Genomic DNA, 21,231 nt, shown 5'->3' with positions numbered 1-21,231 from the left:
TTTTGGTCAGGGTGCGTTTATTTCTCCTTCCAACCCTGCATTAGATCTGATTGGTCCTGGACGTCTCAGATTCTTCCCTATACTGTTTGACTTCCTTTCCCTGTGGAGAGACGGAGTTCTTCTCTTTTCAGATCCCTTTTGGACGCACCTCAGAGTTCTTTCTCCGGGGGAGTTTGGTCTCTGAGTGGCCCCTCAATTGCTGGAGGGATTACTGTTTCCAGGTGATTCGGGTATTCCGGAAATTCCTCTGAGGCGCAACCATGCGGCGGCGTAACAATACCTGGTCTGGCAAGTAGGTCGGTAAGACGGTTTGGTCGCCCTCCTTCCTGCTTCCCGCATTTGTAGGTGGGAGGATGCATTTCATCTGCGGCGACAGGTGGGTGAAGAAATTCGGACCAGCCGGCTTCCCTCCCTTATGGCTACCATGCTTTGGTATGTCCAATACTTGGATGATCTTTCCCCAACATGCTGGAGAATAGGGCGTTGGTCTTACCTGACACGCCCTTTCTGGGGGGGAAGATCATCCAGCCCCACCCAGCTGCCCTGCTGGTCCGTAGTCCGGGAGGGGTTCTTGTTTTTTTTCTACAGATGGTGAGTTTCAACATTGGTACGCCTTCATTGAACTGGGGAGCGCCCGGGCAGGAGTAGGTGTGGCTAACAAAGTTTGACTCGGTCTCCAATCAGAGAAGCAGAGTATTACCCATACATGGATGATCTTTCCTCCCCACGCCGAGAAAGGGCGTGTCAGGTAAGACCAACGCCCCATTCCCTGTTCACTTCCCTCTCCAGAAGGTTTCCTTTTAATCTCACCTGCTGACGCTCCCTCTTATATCTATCTTCTCTTGTTAACTTAATTCTTGGGATGCAGGAGTGGGTTTTTCCATGGTGAGAGTAGAAGCAGGGACCATCCTGCACTGGTGTAGAAGTCAGATAGGCAGCCTCAGGTCCACCTAAGTGGTCCCTTTTAGTCACATCACCAGTATCTCTGCAGTTGAAGCCTCATCTTCAACCCATATGGTACTACACACACTGGCACAGAAACTCCATTAGAATCCTAAAATTGTTGCGGTCAGGCTCCTCACCGGAGCATAGTGCTCCAGTAACAAAACAAGGAACCATGGTTCCTTCTCTGAGCATTATACTGAGTGAAGATGTGGGATTTTGGGTTCTTAGTTTTTATTATCCTGTTTTCAACCACTGTGGGAATAGGGGGATGAAAAGAAAGCTGTTGCCCTTTTCAACAATTGTAATGAGTTGTCAGAGGTTTTCCTATGCTGGACAGGAAAATAATGATAATCTTCTCTACAGACAGAATACATTGTTTCGTTTGTAAATTTTTAAATGTAATACTATATTTCTACTTACGTGGTTGCTGCTGAGATCAATAGAATTGAAATTAATTAAAGCATAACTATTGAATTTGTAGTCACCTTTTGCCATTATGATATTTCAGTCAACTGATACTAAAACTACAAATTATATTTAGTATTCAGGATAGAGGAGTCAAAAAGAACCCTTGTATTGGAAAAGTAAGAAAGCTAAGATTAACTGGAAATGACGAAATATTTCATTAATAGCCAATATTCCTTGTAATAACTTTTGTTTGGGTTAAAATATTTGATATATCAGTATTCAGGGTAATACTGAGTATATTGATTATATCAATAGTTTTATGACTACAATGTGGTACTGATACATTGATTTTAGCAGTCTATGTAAACAAATATATAGTTAGGGAGATAAATCACAAATTATAATGAAAATGAACTTAAAGTGTAGGAAGGACCAAATATAAGAAGTGTATTGCATGATGGAATTACAGTGTCTAAATAGGGAAAATGCATGGAATGAAGTCACAGATAATGGAGGACAATAGTCATTGTAATACTCTTGGCTGATTTTTTAGAATCTTTAATGGTAAGTCAAAACAGACAAAAGCCCTAAATTCTGCCACACCCCTGCAAAAAAAATTCTATCAGTGTAAAATCCTCCAGTGATCTACGTGGGCAAGGTGCTAGAAACTTTAACTCAGTAGTGTTAAAAACAAAAATCAGAACAGGATGTTTCTGCTTAACTGAATGACATTAAATTACAGAGTTTTATAGCTAGATTTGAATATAAAGATATTTAAGGTAAGCTTACCTGAATAGCTTTTGATTTGGCTGTATATAAAGGAACCAAGTCATTAACTTAAATCAGGTGCAACCCCCCCCCCCAGCAAATCATAATGTTAACTGTTGTAATGGATGAAAGAAAATGGGGCGTTGGACTTACCTGACACGCCCTTTCTCATGATGGTGAAAACGGCAGTCAGGATGATGGGGTTTGCCTGTCCGTCAAGCTTGAGGACCGAGTCTGCAAACTGTTTAAGCCCCGCCTCTTCCTCCTGGGCTCCAGTTTTTGCAAAGGGACTGTCGCACACTGATGTGTCTTTCTGAAATGATAAACAGTTAGTGGTTGCCCTCCCCCTCGGCTGGTGGCCGGCCCGCATAGGGAGGGGCTGACTGCCGTTTTCACCGTCATGAGAAAGGGCGTGTTAGGTAAGTCCAACGCCCCATTCTCCACTCCGGTGAGAAACGGCAGTCAGGATGATGGGACATACCAAAGCTCATTGTCCGTTCGGGTGGGAAGAAGCCGGCCCACCGATGTACTATGCCTCAAGAACATGTTGTAACACCCTCCTGCCAAATGCTGCATCCGACGAAGCATAGAGATCCAGCTTGTAATGTTGAATGAAAGGATTAGGCGTTGTCCATGTTGCAGCTCTGCAAACCTCATGTAAGGGGGCTTGAGTAGCCCAAGCAACCGACTTGGCAGCACTCTGCGTGGAATGTGCAGTTATATTCGAAGGTCGAGGAAGGGATTGGAGGTCATATGCAGACGCAACAGTGGACCTAATCCACCTACCAATTGTTGGGCCAGATGCCTTGAGGCTCAAGGAGGCAGGAAGGAATGATACAAACAGAGCTTCCGTCTTTCTGAAAGTTGAAGTGCGTTGTAAATAAATCTTGATAGCTCAGCGAACAAAAATTAGGAAGAACAAGGTCCTGTGAACGATGAAAGAGGGAATTGATCTTAGGCATGAAAGTAGGATCAAGTCGCAAAGGGACTCTGTCTGGGTGGAAAATACAGAGGTCCTTATGGATGGAGAGTGCAGCAAGCTCTGAAATGCGTCGAGCCGACGTAATGGCAACAAGGAAGCATACTTTCAGAGTTAAGAACCTCAAGGAAACATCCCAAAGGGGTTCAAATGGAGCCTTTGTTAAAGCAGAAAGGACCTTATTGAGATCCCAGGATGGGTAGCAGTGAACGATAGGAGGGTGCAGATTCGTGGCTCCACGAAGAAATCTGCGAATGACTGGATGAGTAGCCAAGGAATCGGATGTGGTGCAGTTGAGGACCGATGAGATGGCTGCCACCTGTCATCGGAGGGTGTTGGAAGACAGACCTGAAGTTAATCCATCTTGTAAAAACCCAATGACATGAGGTACTTCTGCTTGTGTAGGAGGAACAGCCCTCCTGTGGCACCAACAAACAAAACTCTTCCAAGTGGTCTGATAGATCCTGATAGTTGAAGGACGACGAGATGCCTGGATGGTAGGGATAGCTGGAGGCGGAATGTTAAAACAAATCAAGATGTCTCGCTCAGCCTCCAAGTGGTTAGCTGTAGCCATTGGGGCTCCAGATGGAACAGGGCCCCTTGGAGGAGTTGAATCCTGTTGTCTGGTATTCTCCAGTGCTTGGTCACTGATAGAGTTAACAGGTCTGCAAACTATGGCCTCCGAGGCCAATGGGGCGCGATGAGGATCAACTCTGCTTTCTCCTCTAAGAGTTTGCAAATTACCTTGTGTATTAGTGGAAGTGGAGGGAACGCATAAAGTAGGCCCGGAGGCCATGGGGAACATAGAGCATTCACCCCTTCGGCTCTGGGGGAAGGGAATCTGGTGAAGAACTGTGGCAGTTGGTGATTGGTCTCTGAAGCAAACAGATCTACTTCTGGAGGGCCGAACCGGTGAACTATTTCCATGAAGAGATCCAGAGGAAGGCTCCATTCTGATTGGTCTATTCTCTGTCTGCTGAGAGCATCCGCCTGGATGTTCGCTGCTCCTGAGATGTGATCCGCACGGATGGAAAGAAGGTGATGTTCTGCCCATTGACCTATTTTGAAAGTCTCTCTCATGAGTGATTTTGAATGAGTCCCTCCCCACTTGTTGATGTGAGCCTTCACAGAGACATTGTCTGTGAGAATCAGCACATCGCGTCCGGTCACCTGATTGCTGAAGTGCAGCAGAGCCAAATAAATTGCTCTCAATTCTAGCAGATTGATGGTGAGAGCCTGTTCTTGAGGAGACCATGTGCCTTGAGCCATAAGAGGACCAAGATGAGCTCCCCACCCTATGAAACTTGCGTCGGTGGTGAGAGTGAGTCTGGCAGGTTCTCTGAACCTGCTCTCCTTGGAGATGGCATCGGTGGTCCACCAATGCAGTGATGATTGAACCGACTGTGGAAGATGTAGTCAAGAAAGAGAAGTGGCTAGGTGTCTTCTCTGGTATGGGAGGAGCATCCATTGTAGATCCCTGCTGTGGAGGCGAGACCAAGGTACAATTCCAAAGGTAGAAACCATTTCCCCCAATAATTGGGAAAGGGATTTAAGAGATACTGAACTAGCCCAAATGGTTCGTTCTGCCAATTGTTTTAGGCTAGCTTGGCACTCTTGTGAAAGGTAAACCATGGAAAGGTTAGTGTCAATTTCCGCCCCCAGGTGAAGAAGTTTAGTAGAAGGCGATAGATGGCTCTTTTCCCAGTTTATGGAAAAACCATGTGTTTGGAGAGTTTGAATGGTGTAAGACAGATCAGAACGAGCTGTCTGGGCCGAATTAGATAGGATAAGGATATCATCGAGATAAAATTGAATACGGATGGGTCTAGAGCGTATGTAGCCAATTAAAGCTCCTAAAACCTTAGAAAAAACTCTAGGGGCCAATGATAACCCAAATGGTAAGGCCGTATATTGGAAATGGTCGCCCTTATAGGCAAATCGGAGAAATTTCCTATGTTGCTGAGCTATGGGTATCTGGAGATAAGCCTCCGTGACATCGACAGATGATAGGAAATCACCTGGTCTGATAGAATCCAAAATGGATTGAAGTGATTGCATTTTAAATTTGCAGTATGAGACATAACGATTAAGTGATTTAAGATCAAGAATCGCCCTCCAACGCCCCGAGGATTTGTGCACTACAAATAAGCGTGAATAAAATCCTTGTCCTCGTTGGAGGAGAGGAACACGTTGAATAGCATTGATGTGTAAGAGATGGAGGATGGCGTCCTCCATTACTGCCTGGTTAGATCTGTTTTGAGATACGGGACAAGGTAGGAAAAACCTCGGAGGGGGGGAGAGAAACTCTATGAACAAGCCAAACAGAATTGTGTGTCTTGCCCAAGCATCAGAAATGGAAATATCCCATTGATCAGCAAAATGAATGAGTCTGCCGCCAATGGGAAGAGAGGAAGGGGAATTATCTACTTCCACGAAATCCCCTGCCCCTGCCACCCTTGAAAGTTTTCTTGGGGGGAATTTTGAATTTGGATCTGACCTGTCCTTCCTGGGAGAAACTTCCTCTGGATTGAAAAGGTCTGTTAGCTCTAGATTGATAGAAACTGGAGTCTGATTGCCGAAAGGACTGCTGACGTGGGTATGATGAAGTTCGAGCTTCTGAGCGTCTCAAGAGGGAAGGCAGAATCTTTCGTTTGTCATGGGTTTCAATGAGAATGGGATCCAAGGAAGCACCAAACAATTTGTCTCCCGAGAAAGGAGAATTTATTTATTTATTTATTATTTAGATTTTTATACCGCCCTTCTCCCGAAGGACTCAGGGCGGTGTACAGCCAGATTAAAACAGTACAATATATAAATTAAAACCACAGTTAAAATAACCTATTCTATAAATGGCCTAAAATTAAAACCATCAAATTTGACCCATAAATAAAATACCCCAGTTAAAATTATTAAAATTCGAAAAATTTAAAAAATGTAAAAATTTAAAAAATTAAGCCATTGGATAAACAGGTACGTTTTCAATTCACGGCGGAAGGTCTGAAGGTCAGGTAATTGACGCAAACCAGGGGGAAGTTCGTTCCATAGGGTAGGTACTCCAACAGAGAAGGCCCTTCCCCTGGGGGCCACCAGCCGACATTGCTTGGCGGACGGCACCCTAAGACGACCCTCTCTGTGTGAGCGTACGGGTCGGTGGGAGGCATAAGGTAACAGCAGGCGGTCCTGTAAGTACCCGGGCCTAAGCCATGGAGCGCTTTAAAGGTGGTAACCAACACCTTGAAGCGCACCCGAAAGACCACAGGTAGCCAGTGCAGACTGCGCAGGAGCGGTGTTACCCGGGAGCAACATGTGGCTCCCTCAATCACCCGCACAGCTGCATTCTGGACTAACTGAATCCTCCGAGTGCACTTCAGGGGTAGCCCCATGTAGAGAGCATTGCAATAATCCAGACGAGAAGTCTGGAAGAGGCTAGCCTCCATTTATTTTTGTTATCCGCTTGCCAATTTCTTAGCCACAATAGTCTGTGTGAAGTGGTGAAGGAACCTACAGCTTTAGAGGCAAATGTGGTAGTGTTGAGAGTAGCATCAGCGGAATACTCTAGAGCTGCGATAATTTTGTTGAGGTCTTGGTGAGACCTCGAATCAGTAGAAGGTGTTCTAGCCTGTAGTTGTTTGAGCCAAATGATGGTAGCCCTGTTGAAAAATGAGGCAGAAAAATCTAATTAATAATAATAATAATAATAATAATAATAATAATAATAATAATAATAATAATAATAATAATAATAATAATAATAAAAAAAAAAGAAGCTGCTACCCTAACTTGGTGCCCTTTCACTAATATCTTCTCCGCTCGCTTGTCCTCCGGACAGAGGGATTCCTCAGGAGGACCCGTGAGATGCGTAAAAGATGACAGAGCAATAATAGGAGCGTCTACTGTGGGAACCTGAAGAAGGTTAGACATCTCCGGTGCCATGTTGTAAAGACGTTTGTAGATATTGTTCGGATAAGAACCAGAGCCTGGGACTACCCATTGACGCTGTACCACTTCAGTGAAAAGTTTGGGTGCAGGAACCATATCAGTGGAGGTGGCTGGTTCTGAGAAAAGTGAACCTGAGGGACCTTCCCCTGTGAGATTGCGGTTCTTAGTAGTTGAAATATCTCCTAAACCAGTGGAAACCTGGGCTTTATAAAGGAGAGATTTAAAGAGGTGAGGCTTAAACAGGCCTACAAATGATGGCTGGTCTTGTTCCAAGCCCTCATCCTCTGATAAGGCATCATCTGAAGGAATACCTTCATTGAATAAGGATTCTTGATCCGAATGATCTGGTGACTGGGGCCCCCCATGTTCTGAGACTGTAAGGTCTGGCCTATGGAATTCTTGGCGTGCCCTGGCATCCAAAGGTCCAGATGTCGAGGTCTGGGGAAAACATTGGGTGATGCCATCTCTAATGGCCTCTGCAATGGGAGCACTAAAGGCTGGAGGCAATTGAAGGTTAGAAAAATCTCCTTGGACAGGGTGAGTTAAAGAAGGACCTGGGATGGCAGAGACAGAAGAATCCTCTGTGTGATCCCTAGGAGATGGATGGGACATCCCTTGGAAAAGAGAAGTAGTATCAATTGCAGGTTCCACCCCAGAATGATTAGGTGACCAGTCAGGAGGGAGATTTGTAGGCACATCTGGCTGAGTATGAGATGCCATTACATCTTGGGTTCTGGTGGGGGAGGTAGATGCCACCTGGGTTCGTTGTTGTGCTTTGTTAGCAACCTTTTCAAGGGCCTTGTGTCGCCTTGCTTCCTCCCTAGTGTGTTTATGGCCCTTGCCCTTCTTAGGGGCTGGAGAATCAGATGACCCCTCTAGGGGATCCTGTAGATGGCATCATTTGGCTGTAGCCTTTCTAGGTTGAGGCTGGGGCTGGTCTGCCATCTTGGAAAATAAAAGGCTCCTAGTTTGGGAGCGAAGAGAAGAAACCCCTTGTAATGGCCCTTAAGGAGGTATGACATGGCAGAATATAGGCTTGTCCTCTGAAATGAGTGTATCAGCCGAATAACTGGGAAGTAGAGAAATCCAATCAGGCTGAAAGGAGGGGCGGTTTCCAAAATGGCGGCCGGGATATTTTGGCGCCAAAACTACCTTCGTTGCAATCCAAGGCTCCCAGAAATCAGGCTAGCAAAGCCACCGCCCAAATAGCCTACAAGCCCCCCGCAGCAAAAGCGACGTACGGGCTTCAGAAGTTCTCCACTCCTTGCTGAGTCAAGCCGCTGGAGCCAGGCAGCTGCGAAATGCTATCGGGAAGATAAGAGCCTCTCAGCTGATCAGGAAGAGGCGTGCGCACTGCTCACAGTCCTCCGATAATACAGAGTTGCAAATGGCCAAAAGAGCTCCGGGGCGCAAACAAAGCCTCCGGGAGAATGCAGCTTGCACAGAGCAAAAAAATGCTGCTTTTCGGTGCTGCCGATGCCTGTCCACAGCCTTCAGTGGTATCAGACCTGAAAGTCCTTCACGCTGGAATGTAAGGTATGAAAAAATTCTAAATAATCAAAGAAGAGAAGGAGTCCAGAAAGACACGAACGTCCAGCTTGGGACCGAGTCAAAAACTGGAGCCCAGGAGGAAGAGGTGGGGCTTAAACAGTTTGCAGACTCGGTCCTCAAGCTTGACGGACAGGCAAACCCCATCATCCTGACTGCCATTTCTCACCGGAGTGGAGAATGATAGAACGAATGACAAAGAAACATTAGAGGTACAGATCTGGGATGTACCAAATATACGAACCTAGGAAACCTAGCTTTTACCTCATAACCATCTTCGTGAGGACTGGGGTGAGAAACAGCAATTCTTAGGCCAGAGATGGCTATTAAGCAACCATTTGGCTTCAAGACCACAAAACTCTGTGCCAAGTATTTATTAATTTGAAGGGGTGGGGAGGAAGAAATTGCAAAATTAAATGCCTGAGATTATAAACATCTTTTTTAAGGTTTATATTAGCAGTGGGTTATCATCCATTCTGTATGGCTGGATTCCTATCTGCAGTAAAGATTCTAATCTAGCCAAGCTGTGTCTTGAATCTTTTCAGCCAAGAATATTAAGCTGGGCTGTAAAGTGCCAGGAGTTATGTGAGCTGCTGCTGAGCCCAGTTCAAGAAATTTGAAAAGGATGAATCTCCTGCTAGCCATGTCATTTCAGAATCATTTGGAAGTTTCTAGAAGTAAATTACCTGAAATAGAAGCCATTTGTCATTGCAGGTGGCGGTGGTGGTGGTCTGGCTTGAAACAAATATGCTTTATCCAGAAACCAAAGAGCTTCAGTTTTAGAAGATTATCTTCCAGAAACCACTGAACTGATCCAGAAATGGCAAAGTCCAAAGGAGGTTCAGTGTGATCCATACAAGGAATGGAATGTTCTGGAGTTCTTCAGAATATTGTATTCTGAAACTGGTGAATTATGCACATGCTTACATTGAGCTGTCCACTCCTTTGCTAAATCAGAAGTAACATTTTCATTTTTGCTTCACAATCAGCTGGGTTTAACAAGGTTTTTTTCTTTTTGCATGTCATTTTTGTCTTCAAAATATCACAATCCTCTATATTATAAAGCATCTTTTTGGTTTAATTTTAGTCTTTACTCCTTATTCAAGAAAAATGTTTCATCATCTTGTGAACTCTTTTTCTTTTCAACCATTTATTAAATTTCATTTCATTATTTCAACAAAATAAGGAACTTAATAAATAGATCCCATAGTAAATTTAAGAATATCTAACAGTGACTCAAAACAGACACAAGCCCTAAATTCTACCACACCCCTGCAAAAAAATTATATCAATGTAAAATCCTCCAGTGATCTATGTGGGCAAGGTGCTAGACACTTAACTCAGTAGAGTTAAAAACAAAAATCAGAACAGGATATTCCTGCTTAACTGAATGACATTAAAGTACAGAGTTTTTTACTATTAGTTTTATCTTACCCAGGTTAATTTTTTTTCCTTACTCAAGTACATACATTATCTTTTCCAAATATACTACTTATAATCTTTTTTCCCCACAAAAAATTCAAACTTCTACTATTCTAGGGGAAAAAATGCAACCCTGAAAAAAAAACAACCCTGGCTAAGGTCTACTATGCCTTTTCAAGATTCATGTACCCACAACATTTGTGGGGTGGGGGCATTGTTAAGGAAATGAAGGGAGGATATATGAGGTCACTGTAAAATTTACCTCCTTCAGGATAGCTTCTCTGTTCCATCAAAAGTAGCTTTCTGAAACTCCTTTAAGATTGCCTTAGAATTCCTCACCATCTGTTCATTAATCTACTGAACCTTAACTGAGGTTTTTCCATCAGTTTTTGTTTTGCGCATAGAAGTATTCCAGAAGGTTAGGAGTACTCCTATTAATTGGTCTTTGATCTTTGCACAGAGAAGAGGAAAATCCTTCAAGCTTTCACTTAACTGCATTTTGTCTCAGCCAGCCTTCTAATACTTACCTTATGCTCATGAAGAATCTTAATGGCTAATGCACAAGGCCATGTATTTTTTTTCAAAAACACTTAGTTAACAGCTTTTAGATCAAAAGTCATTCTGAAAAGTGGTTCTGATAATCTTAAGGTTTATGTTCATGAATCAGACAACAAGACTTTGAAACTCAATCTCTTTTTTCCCCAGTAAGCTTCCTTTTCTAGCCTTTTGCATCAGTTTTTTTTAAATAATACGTTTATTTATTTAAAAGTGACAGGTTTCTCATGACATGTCCAGAAATCTAAAGTTTGTTTGCTGTCCTGGTATTAATCTAATATTATTGATTTCTTCCTGCTGAGGTAGACTATGCAGATAAGTTCATTGGAAGGTAAGGATAACTTTTCAATCTTTTGTTTGTGGTTTTTAACTACGAAACTGATGACTTTCTAATCAAGCATGGATCAAGCATTATCTAATATCTTAATTAGAAATTACAAAAAGCATGCTCCTTTTAATCAACTTATGTTCAAAATTTTAATTTCAGTTCAAAAGTTTAGGAACACAATGCTGAAATTTATCTTAGTTTGATCTCTGCACACATCACGTTTGTAAAGAATTTTGTTGCTTTTGTAGTTCAGCTGCAGGAAGAAATTGTCTAGATAGCTTCCCTAACAGAAATAAAGAGCCCTAAAGACTTTCTCCTGAACATTGTCTACCTGACAGTAATCCTCTGGGCAGCATTGAATCAAATAAACTGGTCTTCAGAAACAGAAATTTTAGCAGAACAGGCAAAGAATCTTTCACTTTTTAAGGTGATAGATCTGGCAAGAGTTTCAGGAACATAATCTATTCTAGCTTTCTCCAATCTAATACCTTCTAGGAGTGGTAAAAACAAAGCCCAAGGAGGATTAAATTTGTTCTAATCCATCCAATGAAGGGCATTTCTACATCCCTATTTTCAGACCATTTCTACCTTCCAATCACAAACAGGTTTGAGGATACTCTTTGCTGAGCTTTGTAATGCTGACGGACAGGAAAAACTCATGAAACAATTCATTCTGATCACTCTGATCAGTTCAGAGTGGGGGTTTCCAACCTTGGCAACTTTAAGCCTGGTGGACTTCAATTCCCAGAATTCCCCAGCCAGCTGGCTAGGGAATTCTGGGAGTTGAAGTCCGCCAGGCTTAAAGTTGCCAAGGTTGGAGACCCTTGGTTCAGAGGACACTCAGTTATCCCTGTTCATAGACTAGCAAAATTATCTGTGTCTCCCAAAGGTGCTTTTCAAAAAGCAACTGAACTCTTCTTGATTTTTTTCTTTGAAAATGTTTTATTTCTCATCCAAGAAGTTTCTTCTGGAGAACTGAAGAAGCTTGTTAGATGAGAAACAAAATGTTTTCAAGGGAAAGAAAAAAAGAAAGTCCAGTTGCCTTTTAGAAAGCACCTTTGAGACAACCATGACCTGGATAATTTGAGAATGACCATAGACCTCCCTGTGTCTCCATTCACCAGAGAATGAAAAGAGACTACTAGCTTTTTCCCTTCACTTTTTCAGTACACATTTTATACATTTGAGCAGTTGCTATGCAGCAAAGCTGAGCCTGCTTTCTTTCCCTTTGCTTTAAGCTCCCCTAGCTGAAATACCAGAAAGATAGTATGGTGACGTTTTTATAATCAACCACTTTTCACAATCACTCAAGCCTTGGTTGTTGGTTACAGCACGGAGTCTTTAAACTCTATTTATCTTTGAGAAAGAGTAATAGCTAGTTTCAGCTTGGTGACAGAGTAAGGCAAGAATTTGATGTGCGCTGTGTGATAATATCAAACCAGACAGTTTTTAAAAACAAAACAAAACTTGATGTTATGAACCTGATTAGAAACTGCTAGAATGGTTCACATCGAATTTTGTTCATCAACACTACTTATAATGTATCATTGACTTGAATTTGAAAGGATAGTCTGTGCTCTCACTGGAAAGTATTTCCTTCCAACTCCTAGTTAGCATGCTGGCATGTTTAGCTCAAGGAGCCCAAATGCAGAGTTGGCACACGAAAAACATTAGGAACTTGGAAGGGCAGAGAAATTTGCTGCCATGACAATTTTAGGGACATAAGGAAATTATAGGGACTTTATTTTGTGGTTATTGTTGTTGTTGTTGTTGTTGTTGTTGTTTTAAGCAAGGACAAGTGTTTAAAGTATGGATCGAAGGGAGAGGTACTTAAGCATTTAGCTTATGGTTGACAAACAAGCATTGCTTGCTATCAATTTTCTGTGCTCAGCTGTTGACCAGAAAACACAAATGCTGACTGATTTGAAATGATCAACTAGAAGTTTTGTGTAGATTTTAAATGTGCAAATACGTAAATATGTGTAGCTCATATCATTGTAAAGCCCCAATAAATTGGAAAATAGTTAGAACTGACTGGTTAAATTTCAGATGTATTTTAAAATGGAGAGGTTCAACTCTTCTGTGTCAGAGTTCATACTAAGAACATCAGTAATTCTCTTCCTTCCACCCTAAATTTACTAGCTAACAGCAGAAGTATAGGTAGTCCTTCACTTACAACAGTTCATTTAGTTCATTTAGTGACTGCAGCTACAACAGCACTGAAAAAAGGGACTTATGACTGTTGTTCACACTTTATTCATACTTCACACACCATACTTATTCACATATCAAACACCATTGCAGTATCCTCATAGTCATGTGATAAAAATTCAAACGTTTGACACCCGACTCATATTTATGATGGTTGGAGTGTCCCGGGGTCATGTGATTACCTTTTACGATCTTCTGACAAACACAGCGAATGGGGAAGCCAGATTCATTTAACAAGGAGGTTACTAACTTAACAACTGCAGCGAATCACTTTACAATTGATTGGTAGCTAGAAAGGTCATAAAATGGGGCAAAACTCATTTAACTGCTGACTCTTAGCAAACAGAAATTTTGGGCTCAACTGGGACCATAAATCGAGCATTACTTGTATTATATCCATGATATAACTAATAAGCTGTTGTATTGCAGGGAGGGCAGAAGTCATACACTTGCAGAATATTTGCCTGGGATAGAACCACAACAATTTTTTGTATGTATAAATACATATGTCAGTCCCAGGGTCTAAATCCAAGTACCTTTCATCCTGACCTTTGAGTAAGTGGACTTTTGGTCATTCTTTTTTCTGACTTGAGAAGTTGGATTCGTCTGTGACAATTTGTTACTAAGATCCTAGCTGGCTAGGATCAAAACTGGCTACGTAGCCAACTTTAAAAACTGCTACAAAAATATATGCCACCAAATAAAGACTGAATGCACCAATTACCACATCAATCAAGAAGAAGACCTTCTGCGCACAAAATCCAATCATGCTTTCTATAATTTTGTAAACAACAAACTTAAAGACTCGAGATCATATCCTACCCCAAAGGGATCTAACGGTAAAGAATGTAATGATGAAACGGTTAAAGCAAACCTCTTTAAAACATTCTTCAGCTCAGTCTTTGTTAACAGTAATGGCTCATACCCAAAATTCCCCAGTCGTACCAACAATGATTACGACGATCTAACACAAATAGATTTCACAGAAGATAATGTTGAAAAGGCCCTTCACAGATTGAAACCATCTCTATCTATTGGACCTGATGGTCTATGTGCATACTTCTTAAAAAAGCTTTCCACTGTTATAGCAAAATCCCTAAGCATAATCTTTGAAAAATCTTTCAGGATCAGCTCCTTTCCCAAACTATGGTCACTAGCCACGGTCATCCCTGTCTTCAAAAAAGGAGACCCCAGCCTAGTTGAAAATTACAGACCAATTTCTTTATGCTGCATCACCTGCAAAGTAATGGAATCAATCATCAACTAATCCATCACCCTCCACTTGAAAGAAACAACCTACTCTCTAATAAACAATTTGGTTTCAGAAAAAACTTATCCTGTAATTTAAACTTCTTCACTGCAAAAACATATGGACTACAAATCTTGATCAGGGCAAAGCAATAGATGCAATTTACATAGACTTCTGTAAATCTTTTGACTCAGTGGTACATGACAAACGTCTTCTAAAACTAAAATCCTACGGCATCTCCTGACCCCTCCATAATTGGATAACAGCGTTCCTGTCAAACAGACAAGTGGTCAAGATAGGAAATGCCATATCAAATCCCACCCCTGTAAATAGGAATGGGGTGTCCCCCAAGGCAGTGTTCTAGGACCAATACTCTTCATATTATTCATTAACAACCTCTGTGACCATATTATAAGTAATTGTGTTCTCTTTGCCGATGATGTTAAATTACTTAACACTACCAATAATGCGGTTACCCTTCAAAAAGACCTTGACTTTGTATCGGAATGGTCAAAAATTTGGCAACTCCAAATCTCAACCAACAAATGCTCTGTCTTACACATTGGAAAAAAGAATCAGAACACTAAATACAAGCTTGATGGACATTACCTTGTAGATGACCCTCACCCCATCAAAGAGCTTTGAGTTTTCATATCAAACGATCTAAGTGGCAAAGCACACTGCAACTACATCGCTAAAAAGGCTTTAAGAGTTGTAAACTTAATCTTGCGTAGCTTCTTCTTCAGAAAGATTACACTACTAACCAGAGCATATAAAACATTTGCTAGACCAATTCTCGAATACAGAACCCACACCTCATTTCAGACATTATTACAATTGAGCGTGTCCAGAAATATTTCACAAGAAGAGTTCTCCACTCCTCTGATCACAACAAAATACCTTATGCCACCAGACTTGAAATCCTGGGTTTAGAAAATTTAGAACTCCGTCGCCTTCGGCATGACCTGAGTATAACTCATAAAATCATCTGCTACAATGCCCTTCCTGTCGAAGACTACTTCAGCTTCAATCGCAACAATACACGAGCACACAATAGATTTAAACTTAATGTGAACTGCTCCAATCTTGATTGTAGAAATATGACTTCAGTAATGTCTGGAATGCACTACCTGACTCTGTGGTCTCTTCCCAAAATCCCAAAAGCTTTAACCAAAGACTATCTACTATACCCCATTCCTCACCCCATTCCTAAGAGGTCTGTAAGGGGCGTGCATAAGAGCACCAGCATGTCTACCGTTCCTGTCCTAATGTTCCCTTTGATTGTATCCAATTCGTATGGTTATTTCATGCTTATACTTATATATACACTGTTGTGTTTGACAAACAAACAAACAAACAAATAAATAGCTTCAGTCTCTCATTGAGCAAGAATTCTAAAGTAGCATTAGCCACAAATTGGAATACTATTTTACAGTGCAAATTTTAAATGGAGCAAAGTCATCCTATTATTTCACTCACTTTCCCAAACAGCCAAGAATTGTATACTCTAAAATAATTGTATCACATCTGAAGAAATGTAAAATTGCAGTTTATAACTCATAACTGCCCTGCATGGTGGATTAATATTTATTTTATTTTATTTATTTATTTATTTATTTTGTCATAACAATATATGTAGGTATCATAAAAAAAGATTATATAATATATAAACACATATATGAGTAAATATAAGGAGGTATAAGCATATATGTATATAGGAAGAAGAAAAGAAAAACAATAGGACAGGAACGGTAGGCACATTTGTGCATTTATGCACGCCCCTTATGGTCCTCTTAGGAATGGGGTGAGGTCAATGGTAGAGAGTTTTCTGTTAAAGCTTTTAGGATTATGGGAAGAGACCACAGAGTCAGGTAAAGTATTCCAAGCACTGATGATTCTGTTACAGAAGTCGTATTTTGTATCCAGTAGGCTCCAGCAATATTGATGGAGCCTACTGGATCCTGGGATACAAAAGCTGCCTTTATCATAAGTTCCTCTGGAGATCAGTTTGTCATAAAGAGATCGAATATAAAACCATCTTTGTATAAACAACAGGAGACCATGAGTTGCTACTATAATATAATAAACAGTGGAATGTAGGTACAGTGAATGTATATTTCCCTTAATTTTGCTGATTTTGAATACTGGGATTTTTTTTTTACCAAGAGTAAAAAAAAAACACCAAATGTTTGTTCAATTTGGTCCACCACATTTTTAAGATTCTTGGTTGCAACTATTGTTCAGTTCCAGGTTTGTCTAGCAAAATATTCAGCAACACTCCTCTGATTATTCTAATGTTTTTTAATATTAATTAGTAATAAACTTTACTAAAGCAAACAAAGAAATAACATGTGGATGTTTTTCAAAATAAAGGGGTACTCATGCAACAACCCAGATACAATTTCTTATAATATTCTTCTAAATAACTCCATAATTTTTTTTTATAAAGGCTTTAGTGCTTAATTGTAAAATGCAACTCATATAGCAGCAACGGCTTTCTGTGAGAAATGGAAGTTATGCAGTTTCACTTGGAATGGATAAAAAAGCAATTGTCTCTGATTACAATTCATGCTTAAAAGGCATTTAGGCATGTTTTTCAATAAAAATGGGTTTCTTCAGCAGCTGGTTCGATCAGTTTCAGAATGCAGTATTTTCATGACCAAAATGTTTTGCTCTCTCTGTTCTTTGCCATGTTTTTTGCTATTTGCTACTTTAGAATTGAGGGTCTGAACTGAGTTACTGCTGTGGCAATTACCATTACTAGGAGCTAAGTCTGATCTTGGTATTGGCACTTCCACTTGGTAATCTTCCACACTGTGAAGACATTATTTGTGAATACTCTGGCAGTGCATAGGGAAAATACTTTTTTATTCATTCTGCATAACTTTTGAATAAAACATGCATGCATATTTAGAAATTATATTGAATGTGTCTAGAAAGATGGCAGCAGTGGGAACCATCCAGCTTTTCTCTTTATGTATTATTTCTATTTGTCTGGTATAAAATTTGCACTTCTTTTGTGGGTTAAATCTGATTCCTGCTGAGGTTATCAAATAAGGGTTCTTTTGCTGTGGATTTATAGACCACATAAACTTTCCTTATGTGTTTACCTGGCTGAATAATGAATTTTTATATTCTGGATTTTATATTTCCAGGAAGATGGATCACCGATGAAGGTTTAACTATCTTCCTATGGCAGTAGGATAGATGAAAGTAAAATAAAAATCTTGGAAGACGGCAGGGGCAAATCATTAATTTCTATATTGCAGCCAAGGAAATTATATGATTTTTTTAAAACAACAACAAAGTTTTCAGAAATTGAGCTTGACAAAGAAAACTTTACCTTCAGAGGTAAAACTTAAATGTAACTCGATGATCATTGATAACTGGTGATTGAGTCACTTGAACTAGTTTCTGGATTTCTGTTGTTTTGAGCAAGATTATAAAAACATTACTTAAAACACATTACTTGAATTGATTAGCACTTGTTCTAATCATAGTCAATTCAGCCATTTTGACTTTTATATATATATAACAGTAATAGGATGGTGTTTATATCTGTCTGTGCCAACTAAAGCAATTTATTAATTTCTTATGTTTTACTCAATTAAAAAATCCAAAATTGGCTTAATTGGAAGTACAATTAAAAATCTAAACTAATAGATTAACTTGGTTCTTGTTTCTTTTTTTGCCGACCAGTAGTATTAAAAATCTGAAAGGTTTTGCCCATGATGGACATAGTTGATTAATGCACTATATCAGTTCTTATTACAGCATGTATACATAAATTTGCAGAGGAAACTGTCACCCAATCAATAAATCTAACCCATGTGGGTGGCAGAAAACATAGCAAGACAGATGAAATAATTGGATGTAATTGGTGTACGAAACTCACTGGCAGGCACAGGCAAAAAAGAAACTTATTTACCCATGCTAATTGAGAACAGAAAAGAAGACAGAAGTTACATTATTTATTATTTATTCCATTTTATTTATTTTACTCAATTTGGATGTCGTCCAACTCCAGCTGAGTCTTGTAAATCATATTTAGAAGTATCCACAGTTGTCTTTTTCTTTCATCTTAGGATAAACAGCACCAATTTGTCCAACTCACTGTCTTCTATGAACAGTTTTGGTGTATGTGTAGAGATATTGACCCATTTCTCTACCTATGTCCAATTTCTGGTTTGTACAAAGCATGTCTCAAAATGAGTACTGTACATTTACTGCAGTTCTGCAGTGTAATTTTAGCTGTCATTTGTTGTCCATTACATTTTTAAAAAATTATTAGAATGACAATGGTTGGGAGAAATTGATGGTCATCAGTGCTGATTCCTTATTTTTAATTATTTCTCTCAAAGGAAGCTATGTGTTATGTGCCAATCCATGGCTTACTCATATTGGCAGTGTAAAAGAAAAGAAAAGTACATTTTTGAACTATTGAAAACTCTAACATCTTTTTATGTCACTGATGATGTTTTTAGTGAATGAGTACTTGGAAATGTGTAAATATTGGTGAATAAATTTCACTTAGCAAAGCATGAGTCAGAGATAATTAGAAGATATAATCTCATAAATTTAAATACTATATGGGGCCCAGATGCTTCTTATGGGTTACCAATAACCCATGTTATTCACAGATAAATATTCACATTCTCTTTTTTTCACAGTTGAGAGGCCATGAAAGTCACAGGGACCAGTAACTGGCGATAAAAGACTTACTCACTTGAAAGCCAAACTGGGCTATGCACAGCATGTTAAGGACCATACTCCAAATGGACAAGGTTACAACCTATGTAGCTGTTTAAGTTTTCATGTAATTATTTAACTATCTAATTAATTTATTTTTATTTTATATTTTATTTCATTATTTGTGGGTTTGTTCAAAATAGCATAATGCAAAAAAAATCTGACTTTAAAAAAAATTAACTTTTTAAAAAATTCACATCCTAGCAAAAATACCTGCAGTTTAGGGAACAGGTAAGTGAGTGAGGGGGTGATAGGCTGAGTCGCTGCAGATCTTTTGAGGAGGCTGTAGCAAGAGCAGGTCAGGAGGTCGAAGGGGAATATTTGTTGATGGAAACATCATGAGTTGGCTGGGTATTTTCAAGCTATGGAAGCTGTGAGTTTTACAAAAAATATCTCACAAACCCTGATCAAAAGGCAAAGGTGCAATGGTATAAAATGTTTCTTTGCTTTTATTGGTCACCTATGTGGAGCACCTGTGTCCAATATAGTATTTGAAGCCTACGAGATTATATCTTTCTATTATTTTCCTATTATTGCTGACTCATGTTATGCTAGTGAAATTCATTCACCAATATTTACACTTTTCCAAGTACATGGAAACCCATTTAATAAACATTGTCAATGCCATAAAAACATATTAGACTTATGTCATCTCTTGTTAAGTTCTCAGAAAACAACAACCCGACCCTAGAATCTCAAAAATACAGTTCCTGCATTAGAAATACAGATGGCAATCCTGTAGATGCAGTCCAGGGCTATACTTTTTGATGAGCCTGGAGTCTGAGTATTTCATGTGATATTAGATGTACAGAAGGCAAAGCAGTGGCTCTCATCTATGCAAAAACCACTTTGCCATTCAGTATGACAACCAGTTCAAGAGACATTTTATAGTTTCACAGTCAGTAGGATTTTGTTCTGGCAATAATTAACATTAGTTATACTTTAACAATGGAATTAGGATTCTTTTTTCTTTCCTTTTCATCAGGAAAATCCATATGGAAAGATTGATGCATTGATGAAAAAGAAAAAAAGGGGAGGAGCCCTTTTATGCTATTTATTTTAAATGGTGATGAAAAGATAGAAGATTTAATATGTTCAGAGACAACTAATAGGTAGTTACTCCATTTAGTGTCAAAATGACAAGTTGCAGATTTAGTCAGAGACAGTTTTTGCTATTATTAGTCTAAGTGTATAGTGTTTGACAGACTATGGTTTGCTCAGATCAGTAATGTTTGAGGAAGCTTTTAAAAAAGAAGGCATAAATTTTTTTTTCTGACCGTCTTTCTGAGTGTTATTGCCAGTGTTGAGCAGGCTAAACTGAAAGAAGCAACCCTCTGTAAGAAATAGCAGATTCAACTGAGATATACAGTTTAATTCCTTTTTAAAAAAAATCATATTGGTATCAAGATGATGTGAAACAGCTCTCAAGGCAAAACTATAGCAATTGTCTTCCTATAATGGTCAGTTCTTATGACTATTAAAGAAGGATAGATCACTTTGTCACCAAAGCTATTGGGAACAAAAATAATAGAATAAAATTCCTTTCATGGAATGTTTCCAATGGGAAAAAAGAGAAAGTCAAGTTTTGTTGGTTCTCCTTTATTCTAGCAATTTACTGTGTTCCCTCAATAACTGCTCTAAATAGTTGGAAATCTTCTGGAGCACTGTCAGAGATGGTTCTGGAAACTGCCAAGGGAAAGGAGATGCTTCTTCTGGATGCTAGGATCATGTATGGATTGAAGATATCCTTCATAACATACCTTAAATTGTTCCCCATTTGCATAGATATGTTCATTTCTGATTATGTAATGTTAGCCCCACTAACAGACCAGATGAAGGAATCAACTCCAGAGAAAGGCTAAAACTACTTTTATTGCGATTGGCTATAATAAAAGAATCTTGAAAGCTATGAAGCCTCTTCTTCATAGTTCAATGAGCTAGAGAGGCATCCGCGTGAGCCATTTCTGAATGTTCTCTCAATCTGGACTTTAAAAATGCTTCATCTCCTTTTTCTTAGCAACAGATCCTGCATATCTCCTTCAAGGTCATCTTTACTCTCTACATGCAATCCTGACGTATATAGAAATATTTTAGAGCACTGTGTTCTTCTGAAAAGTGCCATCCCACACA

General features: G+C 39.7%; 1 protein-coding gene across 2 annotated transcripts in view; it reads left to right on the top strand.

Annotated features, from left to right (window-relative positions):
- The window catches only part of KCNN2 (potassium calcium-activated channel subfamily N member 2), a 103,870-nt gene that overhangs the window by 47,673 nt on the left and 34,966 nt on the right, over positions 1–21,231 (top strand). Inside the window, exon 1 of one of the 2 annotated variants that reach the window (XM_058166254.1) lies at positions 19,124–19,168. The exons of the other annotated variant lie outside the window; for it this stretch is intronic. Within the exon in view, the coding sequence (XP_058022237.1) occupies positions 19,167–19,168 (2 nt within the window). The 5' untranslated portion in view covers positions 19,124–19,166. Of the gene's footprint in view, positions 1–19,123; positions 19,169–21,231 lie in introns of those variants that run through there. 2 annotated transcript variants of the gene reach the window in all.

Source organism: Ahaetulla prasina, chromosome 2 (genome assembly GCF_028640845.1).
Source record: "Ahaetulla prasina isolate Xishuangbanna chromosome 2, ASM2864084v1, whole genome shotgun sequence".
NCBI classification, from domain to species: Eukaryota; Metazoa; Chordata; class Lepidosauria; order Squamata; family Colubridae; genus Ahaetulla; species Ahaetulla prasina.
Note: the sequence above shows the minus strand (reverse complement) of the source record. Positions and strands in the feature narration are given on the sequence as shown.